Source organism: Crocuta crocuta, unplaced genomic scaffold, assembly GCF_008692635.1.
Source record: "Crocuta crocuta isolate KB4526 unplaced genomic scaffold, BGI_CrCroc_1.0 scaffold64, whole genome shotgun sequence".
Lineage (NCBI taxonomy): Eukaryota > Metazoa > Chordata > Mammalia > Carnivora > Hyaenidae > Crocuta > Crocuta crocuta.
Genome location: NW_027530640.1, coordinates 7,628,059 through 7,647,200, shown reverse-complemented (window position 1 = coordinate 7,647,200; position 19,142 = coordinate 7,628,059). Strand labels below are relative to the sequence as shown.

Sequence of the window (19,142 nt, the reverse complement as noted above, 5' to 3'; positions counted from 1 at the left end):
CCCTAGTTCATCATGCTCCTGCTAACCCTCAATGTTCAACTCTTCCGTCAACAGGTTTCCCTGCTCTTCGCGAGGAAGTGAAGAAAACCGACACCCAGTCTAACTGGCGGTAGAAAAATACAGATGTGGCACGTATGTAGGTTAGGTCTGTGCCCACAAGCAAAATGGAGATTGCTGCGGCAGGCAGTTGTTTACAGTGACCTTCTACGACCTCGCTTTTAAATTGCGGAAATACGTAACTCCAGGAGCGACGCTTTGGAGAGAGTTGTATTTAGGTTCTGTGTTGGTGGCTGAGTCTTTCTCCCTAATGGTTTTTTTCCTTAAGTACATACCTACCGTGTTCCAGGCTTCATATTTTCCTTCAAGGCTTCCCCAGTGGAGAGTGTCCTGTGCATTCTGTTTAAATTGCCTTCTCAACACTCCGTAACGTTCTCCTATCTGCCTTTTTCTTAACACTTATAACCGATTCGCAAGGTAAAAGTGCTATTTTGTTTATTGTCTTTTTCTCACTAGCTAGAATGTAGGCTCCACGAAGACAAGCATTGTGTGTTGTTCGCTACTGCAACTCCTGGAAAAATGTGAGCACTCAGCAGGGCCCACTTTTCCTTAAAGCAGCGTTGAGAGCCATGATAGTATGAGAAGCCTGAGAAAGTGTTTTAATTTTAGATTATTTTAAAGTCAGAAGAAAAGCGTAATAATAATTAATGTATAATAATGAATCCAACCTAGATTATAGTCATCCTTATACCAACACAGTCGTAAAATACAATTTAATAATGCCTTTATGGAGGAAGGAGCCCATGAAAGAAAAATGTGTAGAGCACACAAAAGCCATAACACAGTCCTGCGTTTGCTATGCAGCTTTTAATCATAAAGACGAAGTGAATGAGTAAAGGAATGAAGGAATTGAATCACCCATCAACCCTTGCTGAGAGGGCATTGTGGCCAATTCACACCCGAGGCTGCAGAGAGTGAGACAATCTAGTGGGTACCCTGCAATGAAACCAGAATGAGTCACACTCATAGTCAAAATTAGGAAGCAGGTGAAACCCGCCCTAAACAGAAGATAATGAAATACTGTATTTAACTGTTAGTCACCTCTTCAAAACATAAGAGTTTAAGAAAAAAAGTGTAGGGCCACCTGGGTGGCTCAGTCGGTTAAGCATCTGACCTCTGCTCTGGTCATGATCTCACAGCTTATCAGTATGAACCGTGTATCAGGCGCTGTGCTGACAGCTCTGAACCTGGAGCCTGCTTTTGATTCTCCCTCTCTCTCTACATCTTGCCTGCTCATACTTTGTCTCTCTCTCTCTCTCTCTCTCTCTCTCAAAAATAATAAACGTTAAAAATTTAAAAAGAAAAAGAAAGAAGTGTAAAAAAATCTAATAGTTTACCTTTTGGATTCAGTAACAGGAGGAGCTGAGGTATAAACATGGACTTTTGGGGTGTCTGGACAGCTGAGTAGGTTAAGCATGGAACTCTTTGTTTTTGTTTTTGTTTTTTTTTGTTTTTGGCTTGGATTGGACAGAGTACAATCCAGGGAAGGTCAGAGAGTGAAGGAGACAGAACCTGAAGGTGGGGCTCACCAATGTGGGGCTCAAACTCACAAACCATGAGATCATGACCTGAGCTGAAGTCCTAAGAGTAATCAACTGAGCCACCCCGGCACCCCAGGATTCTTGATTTTAGCTCAGGTAGTGATCTCATGATTATGGAGAGATTGAGTTCCTGGTTGGGCTCTGTGGTCACTTCACAGAGCCTGCTTGGGATTCTCTCTCTCCCTTGCTGTCTGGCCCTCCCCTGCTGGCATGCATGCTTGAGTGCTCTCTGTCTCTCTCTCTCTCAAAATAAATAAACATTTATTTATTTAGAAATAGGGGCACCTGGGTGGCTCAGTCAATTGAGCATCTGGCTTCAGCTCAGGTCATGATCTTGTGGTTCAAGAGTTCGAGCCCCACATTGGGCGCACTGCTGTCAGCGCAGAGCCTGCTTCAGATCCATTTCCCCTTCTCTCTCTGCCCCTCTCCCACTCACACTCTCTCAAAAATAAACATTAAAAAATAAATCTAAAAAATAAACACAGACGTTCTCCTTTGATTGGATGAAAGCTAAGTCCCAGGGACATGCCCTAGTTAATAATTATTAAGCATTAGAAATGGTTCCCCTGACTTTGTGTACAGACCTACATCTGAGTCCCCAATAGTGTCTTTAAAAAGTTCTAAAACTGAAATAATTAAGTATAATAAATGTGGAGAACTTCATGAAGTATACTTCTGATAAATTGAAACCGAATACAATTCCAGGATAAACCATATCTTTTCCATTTAAGGAAGCCTATAGAAGCCAAATGAAAATTTTGTCTCCTTAGATGCATGATGGCCCCTTTAGTTAGATAAGAATTAGAAGTGTAAAGATATTACAGCAGCTCCTTGCTATCAGTGCAGAGCCTGACATGGGGCTTGAACTCACAAACGTAGAGATAACCTGAATCCAAAACAGGGCACCTGGGTGGCTCTGTCAGTTAAGCTTCTGGCTTCAGTTCAGGTCATGATCTCACAGCTGATGAGTCCCATATTGGGCTCTCTGCTGTCATGGCAGAGCCCCTTTGGATCCTTCTTCCTCTCTCTGAACCTCCTGTCTCATGCTCTCTCTTTCAAGAATTAAATAAGACAAAACATTTAAAAAATTTTTAATGTGTTTTATTTATTTCTGAGAGAGAGAGAGAGAGAGAGATAGTGTGAGCAGGGGAGGGTCAGGGTCAGAGAGACAGGGAGACACAGAACCTGAAGCAGGCTCCAGGCTCTGAGCTGTCAGCACAGAGCCCAACGCGGGGCTGGAAACCACGAACCGTGAGATCATGACCTGAGCTGAAGTCGGACGCTTAACTGACTGAGCCACCCAGGCGCCCCAAGAAAAACAGTTTTAAATATAATATATTGTCAAATTGTTTCCATACAACACTCAATACTCATCCCAACAAGTGCCCTCCTCAATGCCCACCACCCACTTTCCCCTCTTCCCCAGCCCCTATCAACCCTTACTTTATTGTCTGTATTTAAAAGTCTCTTGTGGTTTGCCTCCCTCCCACTCTGTAACTTTTTTTCCCTTTCCCCTTCCCCATGGTCTTCTGTTAAGTTTCTCAAGATCCACATATGAGTGAAATCATGTGGTATCTGTCTTTCTCTGCCTGACTTATTTCACTCAACATAACACCCTCCAGTCCCATCTACGTTGCTGCAAATGGCCAGATTTCATTCTTTCTCATTGGCATGTAGTATTCCATTGTATATATAAACCACATTTTCTTGATCCATTCATCAGTTGGTGGACATTTAGGCTCTTTCCATATTTCGGCTATTGTTGAAAGTGCTGCTATGAACATTGGGGTTCATGTGCCCCATTCATCAGCACTTCTGTATCCCTTGGGTAAATTCCTACCAGTGCTATTGCTGGGTCATAGGGAAGTTCTAGTGTTAATTTTTTGAGGAACCTCCACAGGGGCTGCACCAGTTTGCATTCCCACCAACAGTGCAAGAGGGTTCCCATTCCTCCACATCCTTGCCAGCATCTATAGTCTCCTGATTTGTTCGCTTTATCCACTCTGACCAGCGTGAAGTGATATCTCAGTGTGGCTTTGATTTGTATTTCCCTGATGATGAGTGACATTGAGCATCATTTCATGTGTCTGTTGGCCATCTGGATGTCTTCTTTGGAAAAGTGTCTATTCATGTCTTCTGCTCACTTCTTCACTGGGTTATTTGCTTTTTGGTTGTGCAGTTTGGTGAGTGGAAAACATTTTTAAAAATAAAAAAAGTTGGACACTTAATGAACTGAGCCACACAGGTGCCCTACATACTTAAGATTCTTATATTAATTTCTATCTCCCTCACTGTGGACTTTACCAGGGCAAATTCATCCTTTAAAACTTTACCACTTTGAGGGCTCTGGGTAGCTTAGTGCATTAAGCGTCTGACTCTTGATTTTTAATTGTTTGTGCATTGGAGCTTCGTATCGGGCTCTGTGCTTTTGGGATTCTGTCTCTCCCTCTCTCTTCCCCGCCCCTCAAATATATAAATTAACTTAAAAAAATTCCCACTTTGCCACAAATCTAGCACTAACAGCACTAGATTAAACTTATGTGAATAGTTGCAGACATTTTTCTTTTAGAGGAAGTTATCAAAACATGGCATTTTATTTTTTAATTTTTTAAATCTTTATTTATTTTTGAGAGAGAGAGATGGAGTGTGAGTGGGGAAAGAAAAGAGAGGGAGACACAGAATCCGAAGCAGGCTCCAGGCTCTGAGCTGTAAGCACAGAGCTGGGTGTGGGGCTCGAACTCACGAATGGCGTGTTCATGACCTGAGCCGAAGTCAGATGCTTAACCCGCTGAGCCACCCAGGTGCCCCCAAACATGGCATTTGCAATGAGTCTTATGTATAATTTTTATATGATGCTAATAGTATTGTTTAGGCAGGCTTGTAATAATATTTGATAAAATGTAGACACAGAACTGAAAAGATTGAGTCATTAGTGATAAAACTAGAATTCAGTTTCCAGGAGATAAATTTAGGCAGTAAGTTCCTGCTTGGATTCCTCTCTACTCCACACAGAAACAGCAGCTAACAATGTCAAGGGAGAAAAACAAATAACTAGACTCAAAAACCAGAGAAACATCTTAGCAGACCAAAACATAGCATTGCAGAGCTCAAGTCAGGGGCCTGTTGGCCTGCAAGTCCACAAGCAGACAATGATAGCACATTCTTTGGGCTGAAAAGCACTGTAAGTGTGCTGCATAACACATAGAGACAAACAGACTAAACTCACTGCTTGAGGTAAGCTCTCCCTCCAAAAATTATTCCAAATCTCCTTTGCTATTGACCCTCATAGCCTTGGACTTGAACTTTTATGTTTGGAGGCAGAAGAGAGGACAACTAGTCTACCCATTCCCAAATCATTGCAGGACAGGAGTCCTAAAACACTACTATGACCCCTAGTTTCGGGAAAGGGACCCGACAAAATTCACGAGATGAGATTAAAACTCCAGTCTGGACAGAGTCAAAAGAAGAATTAGTGAAAAGATACATCTCATGTGAACTCTGAAGTAAAAAAGAGAAAATGACAAAGAAGCATATCTTTAAAAGAAAATAGCTTTATATGTAAATCATACCTCAATAGAAAATTTTCCATAATTCAAGACATACAAGGATTTCATATTAAAATGTGCTCTGAAATATAAGCAAGATAAAAAATAAGCTCAGAGTAGAATACTAAGGATAAAAGAAAAATCATGAAAGCTAACGTTATCTCCAAAGTAACAATTAGACTGACAGTAGTCATCTTATCAATAACCAAAGCCTCCAGAAGGCAATGGAATAGTATCTGAAATGTGTCAAGAATTAAAAACAATAAGGGGTGCCTGGGTGGCTCAGTCAGTTAAGCGTCCGACTTCAGCTCAGGTCATGATCTCACAGTTCGTGGGTTCAAGCCCTGCATTGGGTTCTGTGCTGACAGCCAGCTCAGAGCCTGGAGCCTGCTTCAGATTGTGTCTCCCTCTCTCTCTGACCCTCCCCTGCTCACACTGTCACTCTCTCTCAAAAATAAATTAAAACACATTTTAAAAAATTAAAAACAAATCTTTAAATCTAGAATATTAAAACCAGCAATCTTTGAAAAGTGAGCATCAAGAATTACGTTTATGACCACTCTATATTTTTTTTCTAGTGCTTATTTATTTTTGAGAGAGAGAGGCAGAGCACAAGCTAGGGAGGGGCAGAGCGTGGGACACAGAATCTGAAGCAGGATCCAGGCTCCGAGCTGAGTTGTCAGCACAGAGCCCAACGTGGGGCATGAACTCATCAGCAGTGAGATCATGACCTCAGCTGAGGCTGGGCACTTAACCGACTGAGCCACCCAGCTGCCCCTGGTTTATGATCACTCTAACACCAGCTTAGATTCAAACCGCTTTCAGCAACAGCCTTCCACTGTGTACAACATAGCACAATTCAGTAACTGGTGAGTTATCCATATCCCTTTAAATGATTAGTCACTATATGTAAGCTCTTTCAATAACTTTATTGAATAGCCAAATTAAGTTAGCACATTTCAAATGATTATTTGCATGGGTTACAAATGACTTTTTTTTTTTTACAGGAATAAAACAGTGAAAATTACAAACTGTAAAAAGACAAATCTTGTCTCTAATATTTAAGAGATGCAAGATTTAACACAGCACATTGAAGATCAATACATATGTGAATTTGAGAACAAGAATTTAATGTTACAATATTATACACTACTTTACAAAATTAAAATTTCTATATAAGGATTTTTATTTGAAATAGTTAACAAAATCTTGAAATCACATTTGATGGTCCCCTAGATAATAGCTGTTATGCATTTTTAATTAGAAGAAATAAATCTTTAATTCTAATTATTGTAAAACAGTCTGTTAGACTCAGTACATTACATTAAATTAAAACAATGAAATATATGCAAACTAAAATGGTACAGCTTGAGTGAATATTAGTATGTCACGTACAGAAATGTTATTTTAAAAATCCTAGAAATTAGAAAAATAGAGTACTTTTTATGGTAGAATTGCCATGCTCAGATTTAAATACCAAGATTGCCCTTGTCTGTTACTTTAGTAGTTGTAGATCTGTAGAAAATTCAAGGATCTTTCATAATTTACAACTACAATAAAAAAAATATGGCATAGTGTAAATATTAGTCGCTTTACATCAAAAAGTAATACAAGATGAGATAGTAGGTACTGCCCTACTGCCAAAAAAAAAAAACAACAAACTAAGAAACACATTCAGTATTGCAAAAAATAATTGCTTAATATCAGTATCTCCAAAAGGTTCATTCATTCCCTCATTATCCAGAGAACAAATATTGTGAATCTTAACTAAAGTTATGTTTTTTATGACCTGCCTATTATAAAATTATTCCGGATTGCACATATTACACACTGTCTAAAATAATTTTTAAAGTAAAAATTTAAAAGTAATTTTGTGAAATACACTAACAAAGCATGTGGCAATAACAAGTCATACCCACTTAGGGATGAAGTGAGGCACAAGGAAGATTACTGTCCCTAGAAGCACAAACTTTCCCCTCTGGATGATTCTTCACTACTATTAAGAAAGGACCTACAAATATCAACATTTACAATTCACATTAAGAAGAGAATTTTCATTATTTTAAGAAACATCAGTGCACAAGGATGACTCTGTTTCTTTAAAAGAAGGGAAAATATAAATGTATCATAATTTGCTATGACTTGAAAATTGCTTCCTAATACATGAAGCAGCTTTTAAGAAAATTTCCAGTTCAATGTACCACTCGCATACTGAAGATAAACCTTAATACTGCTTAGGGGAGAGGACATTTTTATAAAACCCAATTATTCTGATCCAGCAGGCAAGCAGTAGCATATATTCTAATGGGGACCTGCTTTTTCCCTATCCCAGAACAACTCAGTTAAAGTCAGCTCATACTGATGTAAACCTGAAAGTTACTATTTCATTGGTGATCATATGAGACCAAGATTGTAAACACATTTTTTCTAACCCATTAAAACAAAGAAACAAAAATCTTTTCATCAAGTATTACACGTGACCAACTTTTACTTTAAGAGGTTCATACAAGACAAGGTGAATCAGTGAAAAATGGGCCAAATCTTTTAAAGATATCCTATCACAGCACTTTAAATATACAACTGTATAATTTACCTATTTGTAAACAAAATTCACTTAATGGTTTTGACTATAATCTTTCTCTGGCTCAATCAAAAAAGCAGTCTCTTGAGCATGTTGAGAAATCAAGTTTCTACCATAACTTCAATGTACTGAATTTGTGTAATCTTAATATCCACCAAATCAAACAGCAGCATTCATGCTTTAATAAGTTTTAATATCCAAGAATAAATATCTTATGAGCGGTTTCCAATTTAATTAAACTCCTTAGAAAAATGTTACTTAAGCATTTGAGACAGAATTTTTAAAAACCTTTAATTTCTTTAATTCATCATCTTACCAATATAACACTTTTATTATACATAAGAGCAGAAATGTGCCAAACAAAGCCCACTTAAAGGATCAAGACAACCAAAGTTTCTCATCTCCCTAGTATCATTGTCAGTCCCAATGTATTTATGAAGACAGCTGATTCTTTTCACTGCAGAATAGGATATAATGTGTCCACTCAAGTCTTCCGCAGTCATATTGGAAAACCACTTAATTATAGTTTTCACTTCAAAGTGACTTTGTTCTTCAAGTATAGAGAATACTGACAGATTTTAAAGCTTGACTGTATTATTTCATATTCTTTTTCTCAAACTAGACTGAAATTAGTTTACTCTAGTTTTAGTTAACATGATGATCCTTTTTCTTAGTTAAAAACAAAAAACAAAAAACAAAAACAGGTGTGGGGATGGGTTCTAGTTGTTCTATGTAGTATTTACTTCTAAATTTTTTTTTATGTTAAAAAGATCATTATCAATGGATTTATAATGTCCCTGCAACACTTAGTCTTGTGAGGTTTTAAATGTAGCAGCCAAAATTTCAGGAAAAAATGAGAAATATACATTTGAGACACAGAAGTCTTTATTTTACAAAATTTACTTTACCTCTGCAATATTGTCTCTTACTTCAATCCACAACAACTCAAACATTATTGGCAGCAAAGGAAAAAAGTATCCAATCAAATATACGTAGATATATTTTGATTTGAAAAATACAGTATTTCAGAGTTGCATGTTTGATTCTCTGCTGTGGTCCTTTATTTGCTATAGTTTGTTGAAATCACAGTGAGAACATATAATCATCACATTTAGTCCACAAACCTAATAGAAAAGGAAGGTATTACACATTCTCAGGTGTTCAGCATTATTATGAATTTCCTTAAAAGTCAGTCAAATATCTTCATTTGTTCATTTATTCACTTGCTGTTGTATATGCAAGAGGAATTCATAGTATGATAATGCAGATTCTGTTCTGTCTTCTACCATGTTCTGGAGGAAGTTTGCTTTCATTGGACTCTCATCCCTTAGGAATAAAAGACAAAAATATATGCATTAGATAAAATGTAATAGTAAAATAAACAGTGGAATTGTCATGAGGCTTTTAACATACCTTCTAAAAAAAATATTTATTTTAGAGAGCGAGAGCATGAGTGGGGGGAGGGGCAGGGAGAGGTGGGGAATAGAGGATTCAAAGCAGGCTCTGCCCTGGCAGCAGAGAGCCCAACGTGGGGCTCGAACTCATTAGCCCTGAGATTGTGACCTAGGCCGAAGTCAGACACAACCAACTAAAACACCCAGATGCCTCTTAACATACTTTTTACTAGTAACCAGATATAAAGCATAATTTAGTAATATTTATTGAAAATTCTTTTGCTTTTCTAGAGGGTTTGCTTAAGCAATAGGTCACATATAACAATGATTCAAGATAGGTTCTTGCAAAGCTAAACAGATTGTCTCACTATTAGTAAATGAAAAATTCGACTTACCTTATTACATAAAGTATGGGGAAAAATGGTCTCTGCTCTCTAAGCCAAGAGATGAATGCTATTATTCTGGCAGATTCTGGTGTATCAAGCTCCGGAAGGTCTGTCTATTAAACAAAAACCAGCAATATCCAATTTACTTGAATTACATATCTAATGCATCTCAAACTTTACCATGTATATGAATCACCTGTGCTGAACTGCACATATTGATTAGGAGGTCTCAGGGAACAGGCCTGGGAGTGTGTACACTATGGCTTTCTAATAAGGGGTAGGCAAACTTCTTTTTTAATGTTTATTTTTTGACAGAGACAGAGCGCAAGCTGGAGAGGGGCAGAAAGAGAGGGAGACACAGAATCTGATGCAGGCTCCAGGCTCTGAGCTGTCAGAACAGAGTCCGACGTGGGGCTGGGACTCACAAACCATGAGATCATGACCTGAGAAGAACTGGGATGCAATTCTGCAATAACTGCATCCCAACTGAGCCACTCAGGTGGCCCTAGGGGCAGACAAACTTCTTAAAGGGCCAGACAATAAATACTTTTGGTTTGCAGGTCATTTGGTCTCTTTTGCAATACACAACCCTACCAATGTTCCACTAAGTAGCCATAGACCGTACGTAAGTGGATGGACATAGTTATGGTCCAGGAAAACAAAAACAGGTGGCAGGCCCTCTTAGGCAGACTTTAGTGAGCCCTGGTCCAGAAGAACATCCCACCTCCTCTCTTCATTTTATTATGGCATCTAGAATTAATTGATTCATTCAGGAGTTATTACAAATATGACAATTTCCTTTTTTGTTGATGTTTTTCTTTTTTTTAAACTGACTGAGCCACCCAGGCGCCCCATCAAGTATGACAATTTCTCATCTCATTACCTAAAGTGCCTAGTCAACCAGACCAGTAATTTTATTTAAAGCATGAAAGAAAGCTAGTGCTTATCCTAGCATTAATTCTGACAGATGTATATATTTTTTTAATGCTTATTTATTTTTGAGAGAGAGAGAACAACAAGGGAGGGGCAGAGAGAAAGCAGGATAGAGGATTTGAAGCAGGCTCCATGCTATCAGCACAGAGGCCAATTTGGTGCTCAAATTCTTGAACCTCAAGATCATGACCTGAGCCAAAGTTAGAAACTTAACCAGCTGAGCCATCCAGGCGCCCCAGATAGGTCTTTTAAATACATGAATCCCCTGATGAGTTCTGTGAATGGAGTTAAACCATAAATATGAAGAAGTGTTGGCATAAAGTACATATTTCAAAGTTGGGACAGATACGAGGGTCTGAAAATATGACACTAAATAATACCATGTTATAATTAATTCTAACTTTAAAATTGAAAATTATCCAAATGCTCTATAGCTTAACAAATGGATCATTTTCAGTTACTCCTCCATAAGCAACAATATTCTTATTTTATGGATAAATCTGTTAGTGACCTGTCCAAGGTCACAGAGCTATTGACAGAGTTCATTGTTATTTTCTTCAATAGTAAATATTAATCCAACTGACAATGATCACAAGTCATTTGCTTGTGTGGCAATTAGGTCAATTCTTAACTCTAAAGAAGCAGTTAAAAGGACCCTGCCATAGATCAATGAAATCACTTGCCAAAAACAAAAAAACAAAAAATTTACAACACTAACACTAATTCTAGGAAATGATTTTTTTTGGCCATTAACTAAATTCATTACTTTCTCCCTAAAATAATCTATTGTCATAGACACATAACAACAAGTAAGTGATGCAAAGTAACCCAAAGAATGCCTTTAAAAGATAAAATGATTATTTCCAATTAGAAAGGAAACATAATCTGTGGAGCATTTTGTTTTTTAGGAAAGCTTCTAGTGTTATACGATGATTTAAAACGGGATGTTCATGACTTTGCCACATTTGAAATGCCCTTTAAATCTACTATAATCACTATAATAAGACAGTCTTACCATAGTCTGTGGAATTAATGCATAGTTTTGAACTCCTAGAACTTGGCTGAGAAAATTTTGTCCACAATTTTTTCCAACCCAAAGCATCAATACCTGGGGACAAGAAAAAAATTATTTTGAGATGTGCATTTAACAGCCTGCTGCTGACTCACCTTGACCACTGAGTATGTTTTTTTAAGTTTATTTATTTATTTTGGGAGCAAGCAAGCACGAGCAGGTGGGACAGACAGAGAGGGAGACAGAGAATCCCAAGCAGGCTCTCCAGTCGCACAGAGCCACATGTGGGGCTGAAACTCATGAACTGTGAGATCATGACCTGAGCCAAAACCAAGAGCTTGAAGCTCAACCGACTGAGCTACCCAGGCGCTCCTATCACTGAGTATGATTTAAAAGATCAAGATGATAAATATGTTTAGTGATATTGTACTGACTTCAAATGAACTAATAATAATTGGTTTTTAGCATGATGAGACATTTTATGCTTGGCATAAACAGCATATAATCTGTTAAATAGCATACATTCTGCTCAGGAAAAGGAGATACTAAAGGGACTGAACATGCACTAGTCCAAGGAGGGAATGATCCAGACCAGTCAGACTAACTCACAGATCCTGCATCCATGAGGAAAGCTCCATCCCTGCTCAGCTTCTCCACAGAAAGCTGAAGAATAGGCGGCTGAGGTATGGTGCGATCATTGATGTTGAGTGCACCCTGAGGAAATTAGGCAAAAAAGTTAAAGCGTTTATTTCTTTAATTATTTAGAAAACAATTTTTTTAAATGTTTGAGAGAAAAAGGGGGAGAGAGAGAGAACAAGCAGGGGAGGGGCAGAGAGAGACAGAGACACAGAATCCCAAGCGGGCTCCAGGCTCTGAGCTGTTGCCACAGAGCCCGCTGGGCCCAAGTTGGATGCTTAACTGACTGAGCCACCAAGGTGCCCCAAAAAGTTAAAGCTTTTACTAGATAATAATTGAGAACAAAATACCCCAATAATTAGAAAGCAACAGTTAACAGACAAGATGGGTTCCCTCATGTGAAAGGAGAAAAACTAAAATTTTGTTTTATTTTATTAAAGTTTATTTATTTTGAGGGAGAGAGAGCACACAAAACCAAGAGTCAGACACTTAACCGACTGAGACACCCAGGTACCCCAGAAAAGCTAAAATTTTAATCAGACCAAATCATCAGTGAGGAACAAAACCGGTCAACACAGCCTGAGGTGACAAGTCCACATAAAATTCAGGCAAATTCGCTGACCCTGCCATAAATCTTATCACGTTCTCCACGTTCTACAGCAGCTGCCATATCCTGAAGCTGCTACCAGAAACACTGAATTGTATCCTGCTTGTCATTCTGTTTCTGAAGTTGCAGTTTGCGACCTCAGTGTGACCAAGTCCTAATAAGGACACAGACCTTGCAGTTTTTGCCTACTTAACCTTGAGCTGAAACCCTTCCTCCTTCAGAGTGTACTTCTGTTCGGTTCGTTGAGGAAGGTTACATGTCCCAGTCTGTAAAGCTGGATATAGCACTAAAGCTTCCCCTTGCCTCTGACCAAATCGTTGCATTCCAAGATTTTTTGTAGATGTGGTAATATGGAGCCACAATTAAATTTTTTTCAATGTTTATTCCAAGATTTTGAAACTTAGGTAAATCAGTTACTAGTATTTAATTTATTTTTTTTTATTTCTAGGAGAGAGAGAGAGACACAGCGTGAACAGGGGAGGGTCAGAGAGAGAGGGAAATAGGCTCCAGACTCTGAGCTGGCAGTCGGCACAGAGCCCGATGCGGGGCTTGAACCCACGAACCACGAGATCATGACCTAAGCGAAAGTCAGACGCTTAACCGACTAAGCCACCCAGGCGCCCACAGTTACTTGTATTTAAACATAAAGAAGATGAAAAAGTATTTATCGTCTATCTAAAAAAAAAACACCATTGTGAAATATAACCAAATTAAATTTACTTCTGATTTTTAACTATTATAAAATACAATAAATGCAGCCAGTATCTATGTATAATTAGTTAATAAAATTGACTGATTGTGTTGGCTTAAGCCATGTATACATCCTGAGGGAGGATTAAAAGCCTAATGCATATATACAGTTTGACATTTATTTATGAAGGCCAGAAATGGAAGTTTCTCGGTTCTAATGGACATACTGTTATCTGAAAACACAAACACACCTTTAAATATTCATAACTTAATTTTTGACCAAACATTTTTAACTATTTAATTTAGGTACCTGATTGAATCTTACCAGAAGGAGGAAGTAAATCAAATACTGACCTAACAGGGGTATTTCACCTTCAGCTTGAGGCTTTAGCTCTAACAGGGACTATTAATTACCTTACCTTAAGACTTCTTGCCTTGGTGCATGTGAAAAGCAGGAGAAAGACATGCACTGCCTCAATATAGCTATTTAGAAATTTCTAGAGGTTTTCTAATATGAAAGAAAAAATGAATCTTGTCTTTTTTCTGGTGGAAAAAAACACAAGCTATCAGTGGCTCTGTTTCCTAGTCTTCTAGTGAAGGCCCATATGAAAGAATGAGACAATGCAAAGATTCCTCAAATTTCATAGACAATTTGTCCTTTATATTCTTAAATTCTTTAAGCTTTGAAAGGTTTTTAACCAAAATATTGCTTCAAATATATATATTCCTAACTTAAAACTTAATCACAATTTTAGAAAGATTATGATTTGACATTTTCATGTGTCTGACTTTAATTCAGATAATTCCTAAGAGGGCAAATAATATCTCAGTAAGAACATCAAAAAAAAAAAAAAAAAAAGGACAAATAATGTTACAACTTAAATATTTTTAAATTCAAGAATACTGCTACACTAAACATTCACCTTCAGGACACCCCTTTCAGATCAATTTGTTTAAATAAATAAATCAGGCTCTACATTTAGGAGATTTGCTTTAGAGATTTGTCTTTNGTTGGGGGGGGGGGCAGAGAGGAGGGAGACACAGAATCTGAACCAGGGCTTGACATGGGGCTCAAACTCACGAACCACGAGATCCTGACCTGAGCCAAACTATGATGCTTAACAGACTGAGCCACCCAGGTGCCCCTTTACATATTTGTCTTAAACAAACTTAAAAAATTCTTTTACTTTAATATCTTAAATAATAATTTAGTAAGAAAAAAGACACTATCTCAAGAGCTTTTCCTTACACAGGCATAGCAAAGGAATAAAATTAATAGCTTTAAAAACAAAACTTTCATTTCTACAATGGACTCAAAATAAGTAGGCTTATAAACCTTCAAGAAAAAGCCACTAAAAAATTAATCAATCTTACCTCATCTGAGAGATTGTCAACTCTATACAAACTGGGATGAGTTGTGAGCATAAGGTAGACCAAGGGCTGATTTTTCACTTGACACATGGCAAAAATGCGTTCATCTAGACGTGCATTTGTCCCAGTCTGAAACGATTTCTGTAACAAAAAGTCACCCCCATCCAAGAAAAGGGGATTTAATAACAAATATAAACAAAGCTTTGCAAATCTTAGATGTTAAAAAAGTATCTTCAGACAGAATTAGCAAATTTACCATTAATTATTCTTCTAATAGTATCTATTAAAAAGTCACACACATCTATTTAGGTGTGGCTATATCTCCACCTGAAAGAAATTAATTACCTGACCATGGCAAAGTCACTGGATTTCTCTGCTGTTTCCTATTCAGTGAAACAGATCTAAACACTCTATCTACCATAGAATGATGGTGATATGAAAATCTAAACAATACCATGAGAGGGATAAGGTTATATTGCAGATGAAAAAATGAAAACACAAATGAAGGACCAAAGATCTGTGTTTTATAAATGCTGGGTGATGACTAATGGTGGTTAACTATCCTTGCTTCTCCTTTAGTTACAGAAATTAAACAATAAAGCTTACAAATCAATCAGGAAAAATAATTAATACCAATGGGGACAGTTAGTTAGCAAAATAAAGTTAGTAAGTAATGAGTTTTAAACTATGTTATTTTGGTTTTTTTTTTATAGGTAATTTTATTAAAGCCTGGGGACATGACCCATGGGGAGGAAGAGCTGCTGAGTTTTAACTGGTTCCTAAGTAGCGAATTTTAACTGATCTGTTAGCTTCATGGAAAATACTAAGTTTTGAGGTAAGGTTTTAAGCATACCTGGGGCCTGGCTGGCTCACTCGGTACAGGATGCAACTCTTGATCTCAAGGTTCTAAGTTCAAGCCCCAAACTGGGTGTAGACATTACTTAAAAAATAAAATCTTTAAAAAAAAAGATTTTAAGCACTCTTATTGATGGAAAGTAATAGAAAGAGGCAGAGAGCTAGCAGCAATGAGATTATGCCTTAAAACAAGTATACTGATTATAAACAAAGGAAGCTAAAGGAAGATTAGAAAAGGCTCTTAAGGTTTTTTTTTTTTTTTTAAGTTATCTCTACACCCAAAGTGGGGCTTAAACTCACAACCCCAAGATCAAGAGTCACATGATCTACTGACTGAGCCAGCCTAGATACTCCGAGGCTCTTAAGATTTTTTTAAGTAAGCTCTGTGCGTACTGTGGGGCTCATATTCACAACACTGAGATCCAGAGTCACATATTCCAATAACTAAGCCAGCAGGGCCCTCAAGAATTTTCAAATTAGTATGCTGACAGTCACTAAGAAAGAAGAAAAAATATGGGAAATAGAAGAAGGAAACTTCATTTATTCATTCAATAACTACTGAGAGCCTGTTACGTACTAAGAACTGCTCTAAGTGCTGAGACAAAGTGGTAAACTTTTCAAAAAAGATAAAAATCCCTGTCCTTATAAACAAAAAAATCCTAGCAAGGGAAAAGTAAATAATAAATAAGCAAACTACTGCTATGTCACTGTTAAATGCTATAGAGGAAAAATAAGGGAGGGAAGAGAGATAAAGAATGTAGATTAAAGTGTAGATCCTGGAGTTCAGAAAAGTATACAAATTGATAAGATCCAGAGTAGTTTTGATCAGTTTCAGAATCTAGGATGTAACCCCAAGTGGTTTATTAACATGAGCTTTTCAATAACACTTATGAGAGAAAGTTACCCTAAGTATTTAAGATTGGACGTTGAATTTTGGACCCTTGAAAAATAAACCTCTTCCAGAAGCCCAGAGTTTCCTTTGTTTTTTGAAAAGCGGGTGGGGGGAGCCAGTGGTAGGGGTAAAGGGCAGGCAGGGGAGGGGAGACAATTAAATAACAATATTAAATAAAAAACTCTACAGGGCCATAGATGGAACGGCAACTGTTAAAGAGATAACATTTGAGCTCAAACATAAGAGGAAAGTGCAATGTAGCCCATGGAAATAGGTGCACAGGTATGAGAAGGCAGAGCTAAGATTAAGTAGCAGTAGAATGCGGCTGAGATACTGTAGGGAGCAGGAAAAAGCCAAAAGAAGAGTTTCATGTGTGACTTCTTGCTCTACCAATAAAATATTGTTTTGGAAAACTGTTCATCACTTACATCTTTGATAACATAAGTGAATACTTTGTGAACGTATCTTACAAATAAGGCATATGCTTTAAATCAGTATTTTAAAACTTTTTTGGGTTACGAATGTTTGCAAGATTCCAGTAAAGTCAAGGTCCCTGTCCTCAGAAAACTTAACTGGCTTAAAGTTATACATACAATGTTTAGTGGTTCACAGGATAAAAAATGACATTACTGTGTTAGTTTCTGGGTTTAATTCTCTTACCTGCTTAAGGAGAGCCAACACAAAGAGTGGGAAAAGCCGCAAAGAAAAAGGAACCATGAGTCCAGGCTGCTGGTTACTTAGGACTGAAGAACGATAGGCTGAAAGAGAGTCTATGACGGCATTCACTAGGGCATCCCGAGCATCACTCAGACTGGCAGTCACAGACCTGTCAACAGCTAACAGACGGAAGGCAGGAATAAACGAGAGAGAAGACAGAAGTTTAGCTATCCCACTTCTATCCCGCTGCTAAGGAAAGAAGAGAGATATATATATTTTTTTATTATACAAATTCCCTCTCCAATGTATCACATACACAAGGAGCCAAGTATAGCAGCTCAAAGCACAGTCTGAAGAGGCAAATCAAACTTGGCTGAAATGCTTCTCTATTTCCTAACTATAAGACAATATGGCAAGGAATCTAACCTTCATGAGTCTGTTTTGCCTGTAAAATGGCAAAACTGTATTTTGTTCAGTCTAAGATGTTATTCTGAAATATTCTTTCTAAGTAAGTTCTACTCCCAACAAGGGGTTTGAACTCAGGACCTGGAGATCAAGTGCTGGAAACTCAACCAAGTGAGCCAGCCAGGTACCCAAATCTAAGATTTTATTAGTTGTAATCCATCATTTCATTTTACACACCATAGAGAAAGAAAACTGTCTGCAACTAAAACACATGCTTTCTTCACAGAGAATTTTATTGCGAGAGCTCTTAGCTACTTAGATGCCTCTCATCACCTGCCATGCCACCATTCACATGCATTTCTGCATACTCAAAAAAAAATTTTCCCCCAAAAGAAATTTATTTTTTAAAATGTTTTATTTATTTTTGAGAGAGAGAGAGAGGGAGGAAGGGAGAGAGAGACAGAGTATGAGTGGGGGAGGTGCAGAGAGAGAGAGGGAAACACAGAATCAGAATCTGAAACAGGCTCCAGTCTCTGAGTCATCAGCACAGAGCCCAACATGGGGCCCAAACTCAAGACAAACGAGATCATGACCTAGGCTGAAGTCTGACGCTCAACCAACTGAGCCACCCAGGTGCCTCAAGAAATTTAAACACTAAAAGCACATAACTGTTTGAAAGAGTTCACAAACTACAACTAAACTAAATTTATTGGGCACCTGGGTGGCTTAGTCAGTTAAGCGTCCAACTTCGGTTCAGGTCATGATCTCAAGGCTGTGAGTTTGAGCCCTGCATCAGGTTCTGTACTGACAGCTTGAAGTCTGCTTTGGATTCTATCTCTCTCTCTCTCTCTGCCCCTCCTCTGCTTATATTCTCTCTCTCTCTCAAAAATAAACATTAAAAAAATTAAGGGGCACGTGGGTGGCTCAGTTGGTTAAGCATCCAACTTCAGCTCAAGTCATGATCTTGTAGTCCCTGGGTCTGAATCCTGCACCAGGTTCTGCGCTGTCAGCTTGGAGCCTGAAGCCTGCTTCGATTCTGTGTCTCCCTCTATCTCTGCCCCTCCCCTGCTTATGCTCTGTCTCTTGCTCTCTCAAAAATAAATAAACATTTAAAAAGCAATAATCAAAAACTAATAAATTAACTAACAAACTGACTAAATTTATGTTGGGGCACCTGGGTGGATCATTCAGTTAAGCATCTGACTCTTGATTTTGGCTCAGGTCATGATCTCATGGTCCTGAGATTGAGCCCTGAATGGGGCTCTGCACTGATGGCATGGAGCCAGCCTGGGATCCTCTCTCTCCGCCCCGATTCCTTGAGCTCTCTCTCCCTCAAAATAAATAAATAAGCTTTAAAAAGATAACCGTCAAATCATGTGGAATCAAAAATATAATCAATACTGGGGCGTCTGGGTGGCTAGGTTGGTTAAGCATCCAACTTCAGCTCAGATCATGATCTCACAGTTCACGGGTTTGAGCCCCACATCGGGCTCTGCACTGACAGTGTGGAGCCTGTTTGGGATTCTCTCTCCCTCTCTCTCTGCCCCTCCCTTGCTCATGCATGCTCACTTTCTCTCTCT

At 38.2% G+C, this 19,142-nt stretch overlaps 1 protein-coding gene across 1 annotated transcript in view; it reads right to left on the bottom strand.

Annotated features, from left to right (window-relative positions):
* Window positions 1-6,087: 6,087 nt before the first annotated feature.
* The window catches only part of SEC24A (SEC24 homolog A, COPII component), an 81,769-nt gene continuing 68,714 nt past the window's right edge, over window positions 6,088-19,142 (bottom strand). Inside the window, exons 18-23 of the mRNA XM_077768645.1 lie at window positions 17,161-17,336; window positions 14,757-14,894; window positions 12,059-12,163; window positions 11,453-11,545; window positions 9,514-9,617; window positions 6,088-9,050 (exon numbers count right to left, since the gene is read on the bottom strand). Of these exons, the coding sequence (XP_077624771.1) occupies window positions 8,936-9,050; window positions 9,514-9,617; window positions 11,453-11,545; window positions 12,059-12,163; window positions 14,757-14,894; window positions 17,161-17,336 (731 nt within the window). The 3' untranslated portion in view covers window positions 6,088-8,935. The remainder of the gene's footprint in view (window positions 9,051-9,513; window positions 9,618-11,452; window positions 11,546-12,058; window positions 12,164-14,756; window positions 14,895-17,160; window positions 17,337-19,142) is intronic.